This window comes from Bombus affinis, chromosome 9 (assembly GCF_024516045.1).
Source record: "Bombus affinis isolate iyBomAffi1 chromosome 9, iyBomAffi1.2, whole genome shotgun sequence".
NCBI lineage: Eukaryota > Metazoa > Arthropoda > Insecta > Hymenoptera > Apidae > Bombus > Bombus affinis.
Genome location: NC_066352.1, coordinates 15,132,918 through 15,152,691, shown reverse-complemented (window position 1 = coordinate 15,152,691; position 19,774 = coordinate 15,132,918). Strand labels below are relative to the sequence as shown.

The window sequence follows — 19,774 nt, the reverse complement described above, 5'->3', positions numbered from 1 at the left end:
CAAACCTATCTCGCGTAGGTGTTATTTTTTTCCAACTACTCGTGAGTTACACGAAGCTTTTCAGATGAATTCGAACCTATTTGGAACGTGCTTGATCCCATTGCTGTAACCGATATCACGATCTCGTCAGTTTTTCTCACCCTATCCGCGTCGTTGTATTTTCATTTTTACTCCGTCTATGATCGATCAGCTGTGTCGCAGGCCCGATACAATCGTTGCTGGACTGGAATCGGTAATGTCCCGAAGTTCGCGGCTTATACATCGCGCGAGTCGTCGGATAATGTGCAAATCAGGCAACATAATGGGCCATTATGCGGGATCGATGCCATGGAAGGGCTGTTGTGCACCGCGCGGCCGGTACACGCTCGTGGATATGCAGATGGCCGCGTGGCTCTGAACTCATACTATTCGACATATACGCAAACGCACGTACACACCGGTGAACGAATATCGTCGATGTAGGTATATACTCGCGTGTACCATATAACGTAGGAACCAGACGCTTAGACGGACCGTGTTCGTGTCCGTGACCGGAGATTCGCACCCCGTGAAATTAAAATCAACCACCTTTAACGGTGCAATCTTCGTCTCCCTAGCCGCGTCTCTTTTTTCGTCTGGCTAATCTTCTTATTTCTACCTATCGTAGATACCAACGAGATTAATGAAACATCTTGTCAATTCGAAGGACATTGGTTGCGTAAACGATGACATTTTCGTAAGTTTCGAGCATCGGCGAGATTCACGGCAATGACGGATCGTGGGTGTGCGGAGGCGAAGATGATGTTTGATATTTTGTAGCGTAGGATGGCTGTCTGTTTGGGGTGGAAAGTCTCGTTAGTTACAAATATTAATGGCTGTTGCGCGTACTCTCGGTGAGCCAAGCGGAAACGGTTCGTTCGAAAATGCGTGCAAACAGCGTTATGGTTCCGTGTTCGGATCGTCGTCTTGGTATCGGATAATTGACTGATATTTGAAGGATGTTACTTTGAATGTCTTGCTAGCAGGAGGAATTCGTTGAAATAACCGAATCGTGCGATTAACCCGAATCGACTGAAACCACATACGGCGCGTCCAGCAAACAAAATGAAAAACTTTCACCGCCAAGCTTATCGAGCAACGTAAAAATCCCAACTCGACCGATAAGTCGATCCCACGCGTTCGGACATCAGAAAAATTGTTTCTGGCGTCGTCTCGCCTGGAGCCACAGCGTGGGCGTGTTCTGCTATAGTCGGATAGGTGCGATCAGCGTTAAAGTAACGACGTCTTAAGACGTATGTAAACGTGTCTTATCGAGCGTGGCAGGCATCGATGGACTCGCGCCCGCGCCGGTTTACTCGTTGACTTACCGACCAACTATCCACCTCGTATTCCACCCCCGGACAATCCTCTGGCTGTCCGCTTCCTTTGTCCCGCGCAATTTCGTATCGGCAGCTATTTATTTTGTATGCGTAACGTGATGCTTATTGTACGTGAGACACGCCGGTATCCGGGGATTACGCGGTTTTCACGTACAGAAGGAAAAGTTGTCGTGAAAATTCTGCTTTGATTACGGCCGGATTACGTAAACGCGCGATACGATTTCTCAGAAACGTTGCCGAGGTGTGAGATGTTCGGATCTCGAAATTCTCGTTCGAACGTTTTCCAAAATATAAGGTATCCTTGCATTTCCTGTACTTGACATCCAGATCTAGAACGACGCGTATCGGTTCGATCAAGCAATTAAATATTCAATAAGAGATAAATGGAAATTTCTCGAAAACGATCAACGAGAAACCTCCGTCGAAAAACTCAGGCTATTCGTACGGTGACCTTTCTATCGGAGCTCGGACGAAATCCGCGTAGCAGCGTTATTTGTACAATGCGACGGCTCGTTATACGCTCGATCGTGGTAGCTGTTCCACTTTCTTTCAACCTGGGGATCAGTGCCACGAAGAAGCACGCTGAAACGGCCGACAACAATAAATCAGCTAAGAATTTTTCACTGGAATATTTATCGTCGCGCCGTGCGACCGGCTGCTTTTTTGAATTATCCTTCTGCGAGGCCGAGTCCTCCTCATAAATAACGTTACACGCGATTACGAAATTATCGATCTCCTTCCGGGCACTAGTCTGCGGGTATCGCGTTCCATGGTTCAGTCTTGCACACGATTGATACTCCTCTCGGCGTTTTACGAGGAATCGGTGTCATACGAATATACGAATGGCTAACTGTCGTGAGAGGATGGCATTCGCCTTGTAATTTATTTCGGTCGATTTCGAATCTAAAGCGAAAAGAATTTTTGTTAGAAGTCGGCGGCTTTCGAATCGAACAAAGTCAGTTGGACAAATTTAGTTTGAAATAACGCGACGAAAAATGTAACTCCTTGTTAGATAAGGCTAAGCAAGAACAAGTTGTAGCTGGAATATAATCAAAGCCTATCCGAGATCTAATTTATACGTAACCTAATCTAATGAAATCTAATCCGAGCATAATTTAGTATAATGGATCCTTAACCTGGACTTAACGAAGAGCTATTAGTTAAGACCTAACTAGTCAAAACCAGCTTAGCAGAAGCCGAAATACGATCTAGTAAGCACTTGACTGCTACACTGGATTTCGTATTATATCATACATATTAAGATAATCTTTAATTAAAAATTATAAATAACAACGAATTCCAACAATGTCGGTTCGCGATTCTAAACTTCTCGGAAAACTTGGAAAACTCTTCCGGCAAAGATTTATCAAAGTAAAGAAACTTTCTATCGATATTTATAGCGACAACGTAGGTGTAGTTGAAAAAATAATTCCACGCTTTTAACCAGAGTAGCGTATAATAGGCGCGTGTGTTAGGCGATTCTCTGTTTGATCCACGCTAATCCATCCCGCAGGTATACCGTGTTGCGCAAGTAGATGTTGGAAAGCGATTCGGAGATTCGTATATACGCAAGATGATAATCGGGATCGCGTATCGACGATTAGCTTTTGGTGTGTTCGACGTAAGCCGATTTGGCAACGGCATCGCGATGGTTCGGCAGCATCGAGGGAAAAGGGGCTTAAAGGCAGTCGGATCTCGAACATTTCTGAAACGCGAAGTAACCACTTTCCGTCCCGACAGATACGATTACGTGGCACCGTTTATAACGACCGACACGATCGAAAATCGTTTCGAGCCAGTCCGTTTTAAACAGTCTCGACTGGATCCAACAGGGACAGAGGTGTATTGTATCGCATTCGAGGAAGCGTCTTCTTCGCCAACGCGGCAGAGTGGAACGCGATTCCCCGGGATTTAACAAATATTGTTTCGCGGCTGTTGCTAAAATTGACTTTCCTCGGTTGCGTCAGTTTACGCAATTGCCGAGCAGGAAGCGATTTGCAGCCTCGTCGAGAGATATAATCTAAATTGTTGAATCGGAGAATAGGATTTTTTCGGAAATACGGCTGTTGTCATTCGCTAATTGGGAATTGCTGTTTATTTTCGTCGGACGAGCATGACGAATCGAGGATCTGGCAGAGTCGGTGCAGTAACAACATCGAAATTAGGTTAAATCGAAAGGGAAGAACTTTGTAACCTAAACGTTGCACGATATTACAGCGATCTTGGTTCTCTCAAAAATTTAGAACGATGCTGCACGAGATGATTTGCCACGATTTGTGCTATTATCTACGTTAATTTGGCGGTAAATGCGTATACTTCTCGTATTATTAATACACTTTTGGCACGTATATACGTCTTCGTGCGTACGCTTAAATATATTCGACTCGTCGACTAGTTACGCAAGATTATGGAAATTCCAAACTTATTCGAGGGTTGCGTCAAATACAGATTTTTCTGTATAGATCGTAAAGCTATCATACGTTGCGCGATGCCTTCGTCTCGACAAAACTTTACTTACGAGGGGAAGAAGATACAAAAAATTAAATTCATCGATATTTCGCGTTTAATAATTTCAAATTTAAGGACTGACGATTGCAACGGAATGCAGTAACATAGTGTACGAATAAAAGTTGCTCGATTTTTACGAAGGAAGGAGCCGATTTCGTTGAACCGATGATCCCAAAGACACGTTCTCCCTGGTGCACGCTCGTAAAACGCTTCTTTCGGTAGTCGATCGTGGTAACACCTGAGAGTCCACCGGGCATCTCGTATTTCACTGTCGCGAGTCAAAACTCAGGACGCGGTTCAAGTGAAATAATGCACGTTCCGAGGTTATTTATGAGAACGCCTGGGAAGCAATGGTGCTGCCAGTACGACCGGTGAATTGTGGAGGTACCGTCGGAGACGGAGAATTTGCTGGTGCGCCAAGAAAAAACGAAGAAGAAGAAGCAGACGAGAAGATGGAGGAAGAGGAAGGAGACGAGCAACACGACAAGGACGACAAAGACGACAACCACGATGACGAAGACTGCAACGAGCAAAAGTCTTTACGGTTTCGAAGCACGACTTTTTCACTGGCTGAACGTTACAGTTTCCTAGTGTCAATTCCGACGACTATTGGGTCTTTTTCGTGACTCGGAAAATGTCTCGCTGCACGAAGCATTCGCGACCATGTGTGCAAGAATTTCTACTTTAAAGTAGGTACGCGAATTTAGACACCAAAATAGAACGAAACAATTCTAAAATATAAAAATATAGCGCGTCGAAACCCAACGCAGCGAAACTCAGCTTGATGACTACCATTGAAGAGAAAATTTCGCAAATTAGAGGCAGTTTGTACACTTAAATCCCGATCTTTGTACCCGTGTATCTCGTGCACGCATCGGCAAATGCCACGATTTTTACATTTACTTCGACGACGTCGTTCGAGAGACGAGAACATAGTAGCACGGTAGTAGAAAAATACAAAAGTTGATAGCGCGGCATGAGTTTGAAATTCAGTTATCCGACGTAGCGCGGTCCCAGGAGATCCTACACGCTCCGAGGGCCAGTTGTTTCCTGGCGGGGCGCGAACGTGGACCCGAACGTGGCGTGTTTCCAAGGCATCTAAATCAAAAAGAATATTTGCATCGATAAAACTTGGACGAGAATTTGGTTTTCTTTGATGTGCACGCTCTCCGGGGATCGGTGGCTCTAGTTGACTTCGTCGCGAAACTTTCGATCCCCTCGTTCTATCCCCGTGCTCGCAGACGCGGCAGGAATATCTCGGTCAAACCAAGATCACGTGAAACGCGAAATCCTTTGCAGCTAACTGAGGATCTTTCGTTGGAAATCGGATCAGCGTAGCGGGTAGAAACGGGGATCTGTTTCGGACTTTTCGGATGATCGCTGGAATAATGTTTTCGGTGTAGCTACGTTCTGGAAAGATAGCATTTCGCGTGTCTGGTTAACTACATACACAGATATACCCACTACGATTATTCGCGAGTGGTCGAATACTTTGGTCGGTCTCGTATCGTAGCAAGGATATTCGGATTTGACCAAAGTAATAGAAGTGGCATACCTCTGTATACAAATACCTACTCAAGGAAATTTAATCTTTTACAGAGGCAGCTCCAATTTACCTCGACTACGTCGAACTTGTGTAATTGGAAGTAGCTCGCATTTTATCCGACTCGAATCCGTTGCTTGGTTACCTGCGAAACGAACTCGAATTTCCAGTTAACGTTAGATATTATTTCGCATTCCGAAAGCAGACAGTCTTCGAGTACTTTCTCCTTGTTATCGTCTTTCTTTCGTAGTGCGAAGATCCGAATACATCGAACGTTTAATCCATCTCGCTAGTTAGTTTCAATAGCCGCAAACTGTCGCGATGACAACACTGTGCGCGATTTCCCTAAATTTTCCTGAATGGCTCGCAATAAATGCATCTCGTCCTTCCGCGTGGAATCCGACGACTCTCGGATCCTGAATAAATTCGATGAGAGAGAGACTTTTGTTGCCAAACTTCCGGCGAATTTGAACGCTGAAAACTTTGCGATTCCGAACGGCTCCACTGAAAGAATAATGTTCCGTATAACCTTAAATCAGGAAACCGATCTTGCTCTTCCTTCGACTTTGCGGATCTTACTACTTTTTTCGATAAAATACCTACTTTATGTCAAAAATTCGGATATGTGGTATAATAAAAAAATTTGTACTTATTACACAACAATATCTTCTATAGTTTAGTGTTTCAGTCTTTATCTATCTTTATACGTATGTTGACAATTTGACGATAGACTGCTAACATTATGTTATTTACGGTGCATCGATTATCGACACGATGTACGCGCATAAGCACACATAGAGCAGAAGGAAATAGTTGACGTACATAGAAGGTGCTGGGAAATCATCAAAAACTCATCAAGACATTGTGTGTGTCGAGCGTTAAAGATTCCTTGAGATATCCTAAACGTGAACACGTTTAACAACATTTTGAACTAGTAGAATAGTAGGAAATTGTTTGAAGTCAAAGTAAGTAGCGATACGAAGAATTTTACGAAGCGATACGCGAGATTCTGACAAGTAAAAAGAAATATACAAGGAACGTTCGACGATTTGATTCTTCAAAATATATATGTAAGCAAAATCTGACGATAGAATTTTCTAATGAAACAAATGGAAACAAAACGCGAGACAGGGTACGAGTTAATTCCGTCCAATCTCAAGTCCAAGAAGTTACACGATAAAGTGGAAGAAGAATATCGCGAAAGGATACGCTATTCATCTTTAAAGCTATCAGTAAACAATTCGAGACTATCGACGTGGAGATTAAGCGAAGAAATTGTACGGGATCTTCAGCCAACGAACGACGAGGGAGATGGAGGAAAGGAAACGGCACGAAAGAGAGATTTTAAGACAAACGCAATAAATTAGTTGCAGCGGTTCATTCCGTAACACAGTCACTTAACCATCGGTGATCAAAACCTAAAAGTTTTCTTTCAATGTCGCTCGTTTCTTGGCGTAACTTTCGTTCCCCTTTGCTCAGAGGTATCTGTCTGGTTGTGCTTTCAGTCGAAGAACGCAAGGATATAAACTGACTCGGTCGCTGTTTCAGCGTCGCGATTCGACGAAATTCGGGTCGTTCGCCAAGTAGGTGGTGTAGCGAAATTTTGGATTTCGTTGGACTGCGTTCTGTAACGCTTCGTCAGCGTTCGTGCTTATACTTCGGAATAGTCGATCTCTGTCTTATGACGCAACGGTTGATTTATCGTATAAGAAATCGTAATTATTTCACGGACTAGTTTCTGCCTGGATTTTTTCTGAGAGACGATTTAATTATTCGATGTACAAATCTTAGAGACGAATGATGAGATTAAAAAAGAAACTTGCGCATGACTGCGAGATCCAAGGAAGGCACCACCTTTCGCGACGCGAATCAAGCTGGAGAGGATTAAACCTTCGAAAATTTAGCGTCGGTCGAAAACCGCGTGGTTCCGATAAAAATGGAAGTTTCGAGACTCTCTTAAAAGTTTCTCCGTCAGTTCATAGAGGCTATTTCGCGAAACACGTAACTGTATAGTCTGTATCGAGCGAGCGCAGAGGAGTCCTTGGGTACGAAGGAATAACTAAAGGGTGCTACAAGGGCGGTCGACGTGCGGAGGTATAGTGTCGGGAGATAGAGGGTTGGAGGGAAGCGTACGACGAAGGGCAGAAGGTGTCGGTGGGCCAAGCTAACGACTTCCTGATGAGGCAATGTAAACCGCAACTTCTTCGTAATGAACTCCCCTGTCCTCCGATATCGTCCTTAAAGTGGCTTTACAAAGCTGCATGGCCATCGTACACGGAGCTAGCTGAAACGTTCCACGAACCTTGTCACGGCTATCAGAGATATCGGCGCAATTTGTACTTTCTCTTCTCTTCTCACACGTACACGGATCTCGGAGTTGTGCCACCAACACGATCTAAGTTGCCACAGTACGTTCGTTATTTCGAGAGTAATACGAAAACTTGCGCGATGATTTGATCGATTTCGATCAATCCTCCGTTGCTGATCTCCCTCCAACACGCCAAGACCTAACGATACCACGAACACCCGATGTCGAGGCGAATATCTTCCAGTAACGAAAAGTTAACGATGATCGTTTTCCCGTGAAAAATGCAGCGGGCGAGCGCATCGAAGTCGTTGTTCCTTCGAAGTTTAATCAGGAAATTGACTAAAATTTGAGAATTTTGAACTCTAAAGTCGATCGTTTCTACGAGTCCGTAGGATTTGAACTAATCGAATGTGCCTTGCATATAAATATACGATGTTTCGAAGAACCTGCGTCGAGCTAAAGTTTTATTCGAGAAAACGACATTTCACGCGCTATCGTGACCCGATGGAATTTCCATTTATTAAGAACCGTATTTCAAGCAAGCCGAACGAAAAATATACGATCGACGAAACAGATTTCTCGATATAAAATGAAGTTCCATCTCTCGTATCGCGGAATCAATGCGGCGGAAAGTTAGTTTCGCACACAGAAAAGTTAATTTCATTTCATTGACAAGCAGAAGCAGGATCGAGTGGGTTCGAAGTTTCGGCACGTAAGAAACCGGCCTTAAAAGCGCGCGGTATCCACTTAACCGGCAGTCCGTCCAATTGAATATTTTACGACTTTATCTCGTTAAGTCTCCTGGCTGAGTATCGCTGGCAAACGTGGACGTTCACGAGAAGTTACTGCCACTCCGGTACACCTTTTTTCATTCTCTTCCTTTTTTCGTAAATGGAACACGGTCTGCCCCGTTTTCAACTGCGAACGATCGTCGACTTCCAACGAGCGTTCGAACTTTTATTCATAACGCTACGCCAGTTTCGCATTAGTTCCACCACGAAATTGAAATTATTCGGCTTGTTTAAATTTGGAAACTTTAATTCGTTCTGCCGCGATGAAAAAAAGAACACGCTTTCGACCGGTGTTGTAACGTATCCCCCTGGTTCTAATCCCCTGGTTGTAATTCGAAGCTTAAACGTTTCAAGATTACAACGAAGAAGAATAAACGAAGCAACGGCAAGATTTTTACGACAAATGTACGCGTATTTAGAACTTGAGTAACGTGATAAACGTTTACAGTGAAGAGGAACTTGATTATAAATTTAATTTATACAAAATTTCGATAAAGTATGTACTCCTAAATTGAAGTTTGGAAATTTCCTAGTTACATATTCGCGAATAGCGGTAACTCGCCTCTCGATTTGTCGAAATCTCGTTTAATTATTTTTTTCGTAAAGCTATCTCGCCTAAAGACGCTTGGCTTCGGAACTTCATAGAGATTTTGAGCGAAAGTAGCAGACAACTGTGGCGAAAATCGGACGGAAAAGAAAGGGCGGCCGCAGTCGAGAGAGAAACGGAGACGAGGGGTTGAGCGAGACACACGGATATATCGTAGCGTGAATTATGAAACAACGTGTTTAATGACGCGCCGGATCCAGCCCGCTGTAAATTTTCCACGAGGGGTTGAAGTTTTAAACCCTCTCTCGGTGGCACCGGCTAGCATTGTCATTCCTCTCGTACGACTCTCATTCCTACGCCGTCTCGTCGTCCGTGGCCGTCAGCCCCTCATTGACTTTCCCCGCACGTTCTTTTCTCCGGTCCCCGGTACCCGGGATACCAGGACACATTTTTCAGTTATTAGATACTCATTCCTAATTTTCTACGGTTCCCTCGTTTATTTTCCCGTTTCCTCATTTTCTATTGTTTCCCCTCACCGAGGGTGAGAGAGCGATGGAAAGGATAGCCTTGGCTTATCCGTCCAACAACCGCTATGCCGCACCGCATTATTCTTCTTCGTGAAAAATATCGCTTTTCCTCTCCCCCCACCCCCTTTTTTTTTATTCTTGCTTTCTTCAATCTTCGTTGTTTCCCTTTGTTAGCTTGATTTTTGAACGTATTAATATCACCGGGTTCGAGTCGACTATGTATCCAGATCCAGATTAATTTCACAAAACTGACATTAAGGACTAACTTACTAAAAGTATACAAAATTCGCTTAGTTACGTTAATAAAGATATGGATTGGCATAAACCTCCACTGTCTAGATGTAATGGAAGATTCTTTTCCTTTCTTTTCGCCTTTGTATTCGCCTTTTCGTACGATTTCCCTCTTGATCCGTTCTCGACCGTCTGTTTTCTTTTCCACGAGCTTCGGTATTCGCCGGAACGATCCGTTCCCGATCCAGGGCGATAATTAAAATCGTATTAAAATCGTAATGAACCGCGCCATGGAAAGCAAGGCTTTATCCAGCTGGGACACGGGGATTTTTCTATTAAACGAATCGATTTAAAGAGTATTGAAGATTTAATTAATGGGATCAGCGGTACCGTGGCCGGGGCGCCGACGAGACAAAGCTATTCATCGAGGGATGAACCGAGGGATCCCTGACGTATTAGCGGAGCTCCTCCGATCGGGCCGACCGCGGATCGCCAGTTTACCGGTATATACAATTTTTTATTCATGGTAATGCTCGGGGATTCAGTCTGGCGTGTTCGACAATACGAAGGCCGACGAATTATACAGCGAAGAGTTAAGCAATCACGGGGTTAGGTTCCTCGAGAGTTGTTTCATCCTGCCATATTAAAACATCTTAATATTTTTCTCGACGCTCGACCCGTGCAGCCTCTTCATAAGTTGGAGTTGGTGTTTCTTCGAATGCTGGTCGGTGGTGGATTTCCGCTAAATACCTTTTACCCTTTGATTTGAGATAACGAAACTGGGTAGTTTTTAGCAAAGCCCGTTGAGTCACGCGAATATTATATAAAATAACTATGTAAAAGTTTATTTGAAAAAAGAAGATTTTGTATGTACCATAGGCTAAGTCAGAAATAACGCGACGAGTTTGGAATGACCGGTTTCATGATGTTAAAAATAACAACGTTAGAACCAAACGAGGAAGAATTCATCAACGACCTAAATCGCGAAATCGGATCCAAGAGACAAAGGATTCGCGTTCAGCAATCCGATCAGTCGATTTCTTTTCATCCTACATTTTTTAAAGGCCGAATTTAGCCAGCCAACATTCATATTACTTTGAATTTCCATTCTTTTGTCTCTCTCTCTCTCTCTCTCTCTCTCTCGTTCTCTCGCTCGTCCTCTCTCATGTCTTGGATCCTATTGTCCTAACTGTAGAAGCTATAAAACTATCTCAGTTCCATTGGGTATATATCCAAAAGATAGTTCAATTGGATTTATGTAGATGTATGATAGTTCAATTGATACAACCTGGCTCCGTTCTGACTACTCCATTTCTTTCCTCCTTACGGTGAAATTCTCGCGAATAAGACGCCTAAGGTTACGATTTAACGTAACGAGATTCGTCGCTTAGAATATAGTCGCTGTGTGATGTAACGTTCGAATTGCGGATATTTATTAATTTAGAGTATACATGAGTATGCAAAATAAATAAAAATACATACGCTTTGATCGGTATATATTTAGATCGAGTCGAATAAGGTTGCGTATCTAATAACGATAGTGTTTCAAAGATGTACCGGCGTATAATATATTAAATAGCGATACAAGCAATTATTACGTCCTTTACCTCTGCGAACACTATAGACTTGGTAGAGAATATAAAATGTCCCCTGTTGGTGTTTGGAATAATTACAGCGTTGTCAAGATGACAAATGTTTCGTACGTTCAAAAGCTACAGTTGATCGTTAGTTTTCAGATCGGTCACAAATTTGAAAAAGAATGCCATCGGCACTTGAAGAGAAACATTCTACTCGCAAAAATGACAGTTTCTCGGGTCAATACATGTGTAAAAAGTGCAGAAATTCGATGGATATATTAGCTGAAAGATAAATTCTTTGAAAAGCTCTAATAACATCAGGTTACGAAACATTGCGTCGTCCTTTTGTTCGATCTCTTTCGCGTTCTCTGCAAGGCTCGTCGTTCTACCGCATGACAATCTGTACTCAAGGGGTCGCGTGTTCTTTCCTTTCCCGTTCCGTATGGTATCTACGGTCGGTTCGTACGACACATTTTTCAAATGTCTTCGTGCCAAAGTAAAAATCTGACGGAGCAAGGATCAGGTGATCCCACGACACGGCGAGCTATCCTGAAAAATCCTCACGAGCCAGCCATAGGTTTCAGAATACGCCAACCGTGTCCTTAAACATCGTCTACGAAATGACGTGGCGTGGCTGGCATCTGCCTGAATATTCACCGTACGTGCTGAAGGATCGAGCCACAGGTCGATCACCGTAAATCTAATAACGTATTTCTTGATGAAAATCAACGATTTATTATTACCAGCATTAGTTCGAGACGATGCGAATGTTTGATCACGAGTGACTCACGGTAATTTGCATAGTACGAAAGAAAAGCCTTTAACTGATTTCGTCATAGAAGCACTTGGCACAACCTAAGAAGAAAAAAAGATTTATGGAACTTTAGTTTCTTTCTTAAATAGTTTATTAACTTAATAATGATAAGTTTTAATAATAAATTACAATAAAATAAATTTTGTTACGCAATTACGTATCGAGGTATCACCGAACGTTATCAGACGGTTGATGCAAATTGCGTAATATGTTATCTGTAATGTCCAACAAGTTGCAACACCTCGCGCGACTTTCATTCTAGAACGTTCTCTCTCGGCATAACAAAAAAGTCTTATATCCGTTTTCTCCGCTATTCATAACTTTTCATCGAACTCGTTACGTTCGCGAACTCTTTAAAAATTCTCCGGTAGATTAACTATCGTTCAAATTGCGCTATATACCATAGGCCGCCGGGTAATTGATCCATACGTAACCGATCGCGTACAATAAAATTCGATTGCCGGCGATCCGTGGCAAAGCCTGGCCTACAGCGATCCATCTAAGGATCGTTGAGATATTTTCTGTGAAACTCTCATCGATGCGCCGCCAATTATCGTTAAAGATCGTCGAACAGCGTCGATACGTCAAGTGCATCGCGATTTCCCTCCATTGAGAGGCCGTCTTAAATGCTCTCCACTGGCTTCCTCTTTCTCTTTCTCTTCCCCATTTTTTGCTCGAAAGCATAGCTTTAAATAGTGCCTTGAAAATTTGCGGTAACTATAATAGTAGCAAGTTTAATGGTACCACGCCGCGCGTTTTACAATTAAACCGCAGATTACAATTAAACTTCATTGGCTATGGAACATTTTGTAATACGAATATCGATATCGATACGAAACATAAAGTTGCCATTTTCGTAAGATCGTATTCTAAGGAGTTATTTGAATGAAATATATTTCGAAATAATTATTTTGATTGTATAATTGATTATACAAATAGTTCTACTCGTTAATTATATTTGATCCTTACTAATACTTAACGAGTAGATAATATTTAGTTAATTTAATATTCCTGCTTCATCGTCGAGAAGTGTGCATCGAGCATGTTTTACATAAAAGCCTTCAATTTCAAAAATGAACAACTGAAAACTGCTGGAACTTTCGAGACATCCTGATAGAAAGTTTGGAATCCATCGTGTTATCAGCAGCTAGCGTGTTCAACATTCTGCATGTGCATGGTTCTCTATGCAAATGAAAGTCGTTGGGGTATTTAAAAAAATATAATGAATTAAATGAAAAAAAAAAGAAAGAAAAAAGGAAAGGAAAAAGGAAGAAAGAAGCGCATAAAACAAAAAGTAGCAGTAAGCTAAAAAGAAAATAGAGAAAAATAGGAAATAGAAGGGAAGTAAGAGCGCGTGATATTAAACGTTGAAAAGAATCCAGAGTGAAGAGAGTTACGGTTCCCCAGGGTGAATTTCCCGTTTTTCGTACCGAAAATCTGCGCGCAAAAAATTTCAAGTGGAACACACGAGCGTGGTCAGACATAAATTCTACAGAATCTAGAACTCGAAAATGCAGCGTTGTGTGCCAGACTGCGTGCGTTCGACCATCTACTCGGTCTGGCGTCTGCCTGTCGGTGCATACAATTGCAATAGCTCTAATACCATATACCTAATTAGGTTAATGGGGCGATACTGTGCAGTATGTTTGTTAAATGCGAGCCGTTAAGTATGAACTACGGTGTTGCCTGGAGAAACAGTAACTTTTCCAACTAGCAGCATCTGTTTCAATAAAGGGGATGGAATTTTTGTTAGTTTACGTTCACGATGTTTCTGGTATTTACGATAAGAACTGCTGTCTGTTACGACTGTTAAGTGATTGGTAATCGTTTCGCACCGTTGGATAAAGCATGGCCTGATTTTGACGAAGCGTGTAACGCGAGAGTGCAAGCGAAATGTTTGTCTAAGGTTTAATTTTCGGAAACATTAGATCGTAGATTAGATGTGTGAGAGTGGAAATATCGGGGTGATCCAGTAAACAAGATCACCTCGAATTAACAAAATTATAAAAAAGAATGATTTAAAACGAAAATTGTATTAAAAGAATTATCGTTGCGTGTAACAGATAGTTCGACATCCTATGTCTTAACCCTTTCAATCCCGAATTGGCCTTTCACTTTACCACGCATATTTGTCTATAAATATCCATCGAACGAACGCTACCTCGCGTTTACCATCGTTTGGTACCGCGTCTGCCACTAAAGCGTTTTTGCCACCGATATATGTAATGGCAAAAATGTGCAATCAACGATAGACGCTTTTGAACATTATTCAAATACTGGAAACTCGCAGATATCCGTGTAACCTCGGCGAATAATAGCACGATACCGGAATACTCGAAGCTCGTTCGTAGCAATCGTAGCATTCGAGTAGCCGCGAAATATTCGTATATTAAATTATTCGAGCTCGTCTCACCCCACTCGCTTACTCGAGTGGCCGCGTAAACGTGGCGTAGAGCGGACGTAACTACGCGCCCTCCGCCATTGCTCTTCCTCTTTGTTCTCCCGGTTTCCGCCCTCGGTCGCGCGCGCGTGTTCCACCACCTCCATTCTTGGCTTCTGAAATTAGAAAACTTTTTATGTACGCCAATTTTTAACCAGCGCCGCCCTCTTCACCGGTAATTACTTTTTAAGCTTCTCTTTTGCATATTATCTTCGGCGTTTTCTGGCGGCGGCGGCCTGTAATTTCGAATTTGTATCGCCGCGAGATCGTCTCCGTTTCATAACGTTATCCATCATTTTTCTCCCCCTTCGTTCAACCGCATGAAAACGCTTGTTGTAACAGATCATTTATTAAATACTTTACAGAGTATATGCGGATTGACGACGATACGGCGAGGAAATATCACGAGACATCTTCTATTTGAATCGTCGGTATTTCACCCTCCTTTTTCTTGGTTGCTCGGTCCTCGCGATATTTAGCACGCGTCTTGGAAACGTTCGCGTAATAAACAAAAACCGCCGGATTAAAGTCGGACTGACGGCGGTACCGACCAGTTTTTACCCTGGGGCGTTTCGTCCGAGATTACGTAATTATTCTTGCCGCAGGCCGGACGTTTCCGTTCGAGCCGCGGTACGAGTTTTTTTGCCACGATCCTTCGACGGTACTTTCGCCAGCGCGCTCGGGTCCGGCCAGAAATACATCTGCTAATTTGCATGGTAAATTTGCCCATGGCAGCGTAACGTTTTCGAGGAGAGGCTACGAGAAGGACTCGTAAGGACGTCGTTTGCGGCCTGTTTGCCCGTTCTCTGCGTTTTCACGGTCCACCTCCGCGACGCCCGCTGGACGATGAAAAGAATATCGTTTCCACGAACGTTGCATACGACCAAGGAGACCGTGCACGACGAATTCAGGACAAGGCGTTATTATGCCGTACTTCTATACGCTGTCTAAGAATCGTATAAAAAGAAACACGATGTTCAAGACGAATTTAATTGTATCGTGCCGTTGGACGAAGATAAGAGGATAACGAATGGGAAATGGGAGCGGGGGGCTGTTTAGCGTATCTATCAAATTTCTGAATTTCCGAATTGATCAAACTCGTCGCATTAATAAAGTAATTATATTCTCATACATAGACATCATATTTACACTTTTTGAGCACATAAGTAACAATATATTTTATTTTCTAATGTATCTTACACTCGATATCTCGTACTATCTTTACATTTGTCATAAATGCATAGACATGTGCACCCTACTTATAGGCAACAAACAAAGTGTTACTATTAAAAGTATTAGGATATTCTATCGTTTAACTTTGGTTAGAATTATTCCCTCTCTCTTATAACAAATTTTCATCGTCCTGCTCAATTTATTCCACCGCATTGTACTTCCCCCGGTCGTAATTAATTTTTTTCCGATATGTACATCGCATCGTACGATTTACAAAAAGTCCATTCGTCCATGTTTTTCATCTACATCAATCTTGGTGTTATCGCATCCAAAAACACGAACAGCATCCGTTTCTTCGATTAAACGACGCCGAAGGACAGTCTTGCACTCTCCGGTATTAACTCCGGTATTAACTCGATCGCTCTAGTTATCCCGGGAATGTCCTGTTTTGTTCGCCGGAGCAAAAACGATAATCGAAGAAGTACTGCTCGCTGCTAGTCGGATTCCTGGATCCGTTCGAAAGAACTTTTGCTCCCTTTTAAATTATTTTCTGCATTGAGCGGGCGCATCGAAGCACGAACCAGACAGGACTATAGGTGCACTAGCCGCAATTCCTTTGAAGAACAACCGTTTCCGTGTCATTTCGCCACAGTAATCGCGAGATGCCCGAATATGAAGCCGGAAGCTTCGATCGGTCGATCGTTGTGTTATTTTTCTTCGTTCAAATTTATGACTCGAAGAAATATAAATATAGGAAAATTTAATTTACGGCACCTTAATCTCATTACGAATGAATCGTATAATCGTCTAGATAGTATAATACTCTAGAAAGAAGAAAACATTAAATGCTTAAAGTTAGTCTTATAATTATAGTCGTCTCCTTATAAATATCGAAACAATGTAATAACGCTTGATAAAAAGCATTTAGCATTTAGCATCTAGCGCTTAATGATACGTATCGAGATTATCTCAAATCATCGTATATATGTAATCGTGTATATGTAATCTTTTATATCTACGCTTAGTGAAAAATCAACAAATAAACGTTAAAGATACTTCGATCAATTACGTTTTGTTACACGTAATTGCCGGAGAAAATTGCCACCCATAATCGAATAATTTCAATAACTACTTTCGTATTTTGTTTTTCTTCAATTTATTGTTTAACTCGAAGCACAATCTTTTCGATTACATTGATTTTCGATAGCTTTGGTATTAAGAAGATTGGACTCCGTTGTTTACCAGTTCTGTTCGAAGGAAGCAGTTTAAATGTTTCTTAAGTCCTAATTTCGTGCGATTTCGTTTTCCACATTTTTCTCCTCCTGGTTCCCCGTTCTTCTACCTCTTCGACTCCAATCAATTATCGGTTTTTTTGCACGATTAGTCGCTAAAACTGTTCAACGTCGCCAGACAATCCAGAATTTTTGCTTTACGTCTTTGTTTTTCATCCTTGATACCCATTATGCGAACACGTGTTTCATCCTAAATATTGTACCTTGGATATTTTATATATTTTTGCATATTACGTATATTCTGTGCATATTTGCATCTTTAGAGTCCCTCCATAAATGCAGAAACATTCGAAATCTAAAAGTCGCAATACGTAGCTGACTGTAGCGAGGCTTTAATTCTTTAGAGTCTTTCTTTTCTGATTCGTTTTTAGTATATCTTTTGAATGGCATTTCGTCTGAAGAGGTCTGTCCGTTTGTCTATCTGTCTGCCTGTCTCTCTCTCTCTCTCTCTCTCTCTCTCTCTCTCTCTCTCTCTCTTTCTCTCTCTCTCTCTCTATCTCGTCTCACCCTTCTTCCCTTCGGTGAAATTAGAACGCGCAGTGACATTAATAACCCCGATTTCATCGCGCGAATTCGACACGGGAAGATATTCTCAGCGTTGACCGACTTCTGGACCGTGAACTTTCGTGGAAAATAGAAATGCAAAAGCAACGCGACCACGGCAAGCAAAGTATAAAAGATAACTAGAATTGAGAATGGTAGGGAGAAAAAGTTAATACACTGCGATCGCGAGATGGTAGATTGCGATTTTGTGATGTAAAATGTAATTTTTTTTCAGATGTTGCGTGTCTTTTATCGAACGCTTCGATGCATGAATTTAAGGATAAATAATTCTCACGAAAATTAAATTCGATCGACTCGATTTTTTCGTTAAAATGTTTCTCTAAAGATTTATTACATTCTATGTATTGAAATGTTCCAAAAATAAATGATTTATGTTTGGTCAAATTGTTTGAGGATACAATACTTCTATATGCTCCATACATCCAGCTTTAAATCGATCATATTGTCACAATTGTTCGATCATTTTAAATATACGAATTATTAAATTTTAATAAAAGATTATTGTTGTTCGTAAAACAAGCGCGGTACAATTTCATCACGAGTCACGAAGAATAGAGGAACTCGTCCCACTCATCGTTCACGCAAACTTGCCAAACCAGTTAACCATGAACCACTCTTTGATAACGTTCCGCGTTATCGGATTATTTCGCCCAGTTTTCTGTAAACATTGCACAACGAAACCACCATCTAACATATTCTTATCTTTCTGTTTCAGGTAAGTCCTACATGCGGCATATACACGAAACAAGCTCGTATCACAGGGTGGATACAGAGGGAAAGGGGTGAAGAACAACAGGTCGCGATAATGCGGCAATTAACGCGGAAAACTGGCGAGTTCCGAGCGGAATCGCGATGCTCTCTGACGCTGGTGCATGAAACAGGTAAAACAAAAGGAGAAAAAAGAAGAGGTTGGGAGGCGGAGAGGGGAGAAAAAAATCGGGGAAAAGTTGGTTTCGAGCTGGCGAGCCACTTAGAAGGGCGGTTTCGCGTAACGACGTTACGCGAGGAACGCGCGAAAAGTCGTTAACGACAGTTTAAGCCCCGACTGGAATAATGGATCGTACGGTTGTTCTGTTTAACGATATCCAGCTAATACTACGGCCGTGTCGTGTGGCCATAAATAAAAAAGAATCCAATTTTCTTCCACTTTGCTTCTCGAGACCCGTCCGTCTTTCGACGATAATAGATTTTTTATTTATTCTTCTTTCCTTCGTCGCGAATCGCGTATAAAGCTGTCGGATGAAATATGAAGTAAAAGTAAAGCGAGGACAATGGCTCGGTAGAAGGGCTGAAGTCACAGATTCTCGCTTGTTAAAAGTGGATATGCTTTTGATAAATTCGTTGCGATATAGTATAGTACGTGTTATCGTACGTGTACTTAAGAATTTAAAAAAAAATCGAAATGCGCAAAAGGCAAAATATCAAGAGACTCGAACATCTTTTTCTACTTCGGGATGCTGTCAAAGTACCCAACTACTACCATATTCGATAGCTTTTCGCATTTTATTCGCAAATTCCGGCAATCCTCGGGGAATTTTCGCCGGTCTATTAGAGGCTTTAATGATTTTCAATTTTCGGTAACGAGGCGGACACGGACGGGAAAAACGGATTTTAATGCCGAAAGTTCGATAGTTCCCGCGGCTCGTAATAAACGATGGAAAACGTTTCGTCGTGGTGTGCAACCGAGGCACGACCTCGTCACTTTTTCTCCACGAACGTGTTTCACGCGCGATCGTTATCTCTCCCGTGTCAAAGTGGTACATATATATATAAAACACACACAACATACAAACGTTTTGTTTTCAAATTTTTCCCCAATTACAACGCGACGCGCTTACTTCGAGCGTGCTCGACAGTTCGTCGAGTTTTAACGATCCGCCATGGGAAATTAACTTCGTTATTATTATTACGAATCTCATCGACGTGCCACGTGCAACTTATTTTTGCAGTTTAAAGACTGCCCTCCCCCGCGCCCTGGATGTAAATTGTTTACGGCGATCCTCGACCCTCGTTCAGCCTGCTTCCAAATTACGTAACACCACGCTTAACGATGTGTTCCTTCTTTTTATTTTACTTTATTTTTCATTGAAATGTCGCTTGA

General features: G+C 42.1%; 1 protein-coding gene across 15 annotated transcripts in view; it reads left to right on the top strand.

Moving 5' to 3' along the window:
• The window catches only part of LOC126920482 (probable serine/threonine-protein kinase yakA), a 383,981-nt gene that overhangs the window by 136,094 nt on the left and 228,113 nt on the right, over positions 1–19,774 (top strand). Inside the window, exon 2 of one of the 15 annotated variants that reach the window (XM_050730931.1) lies at positions 18,389–18,554. The exons of the other annotated variants lie outside the window; for them this stretch is intronic. Within the exon in view, the coding sequence (XP_050586888.1) occupies positions 18,546–18,554 (9 nt within the window). The 5' untranslated portion in view covers positions 18,389–18,545. The remainder of the gene's footprint in view (positions 1–18,388; positions 18,555–19,774) is intronic. 15 annotated transcript variants of the gene reach the window in all.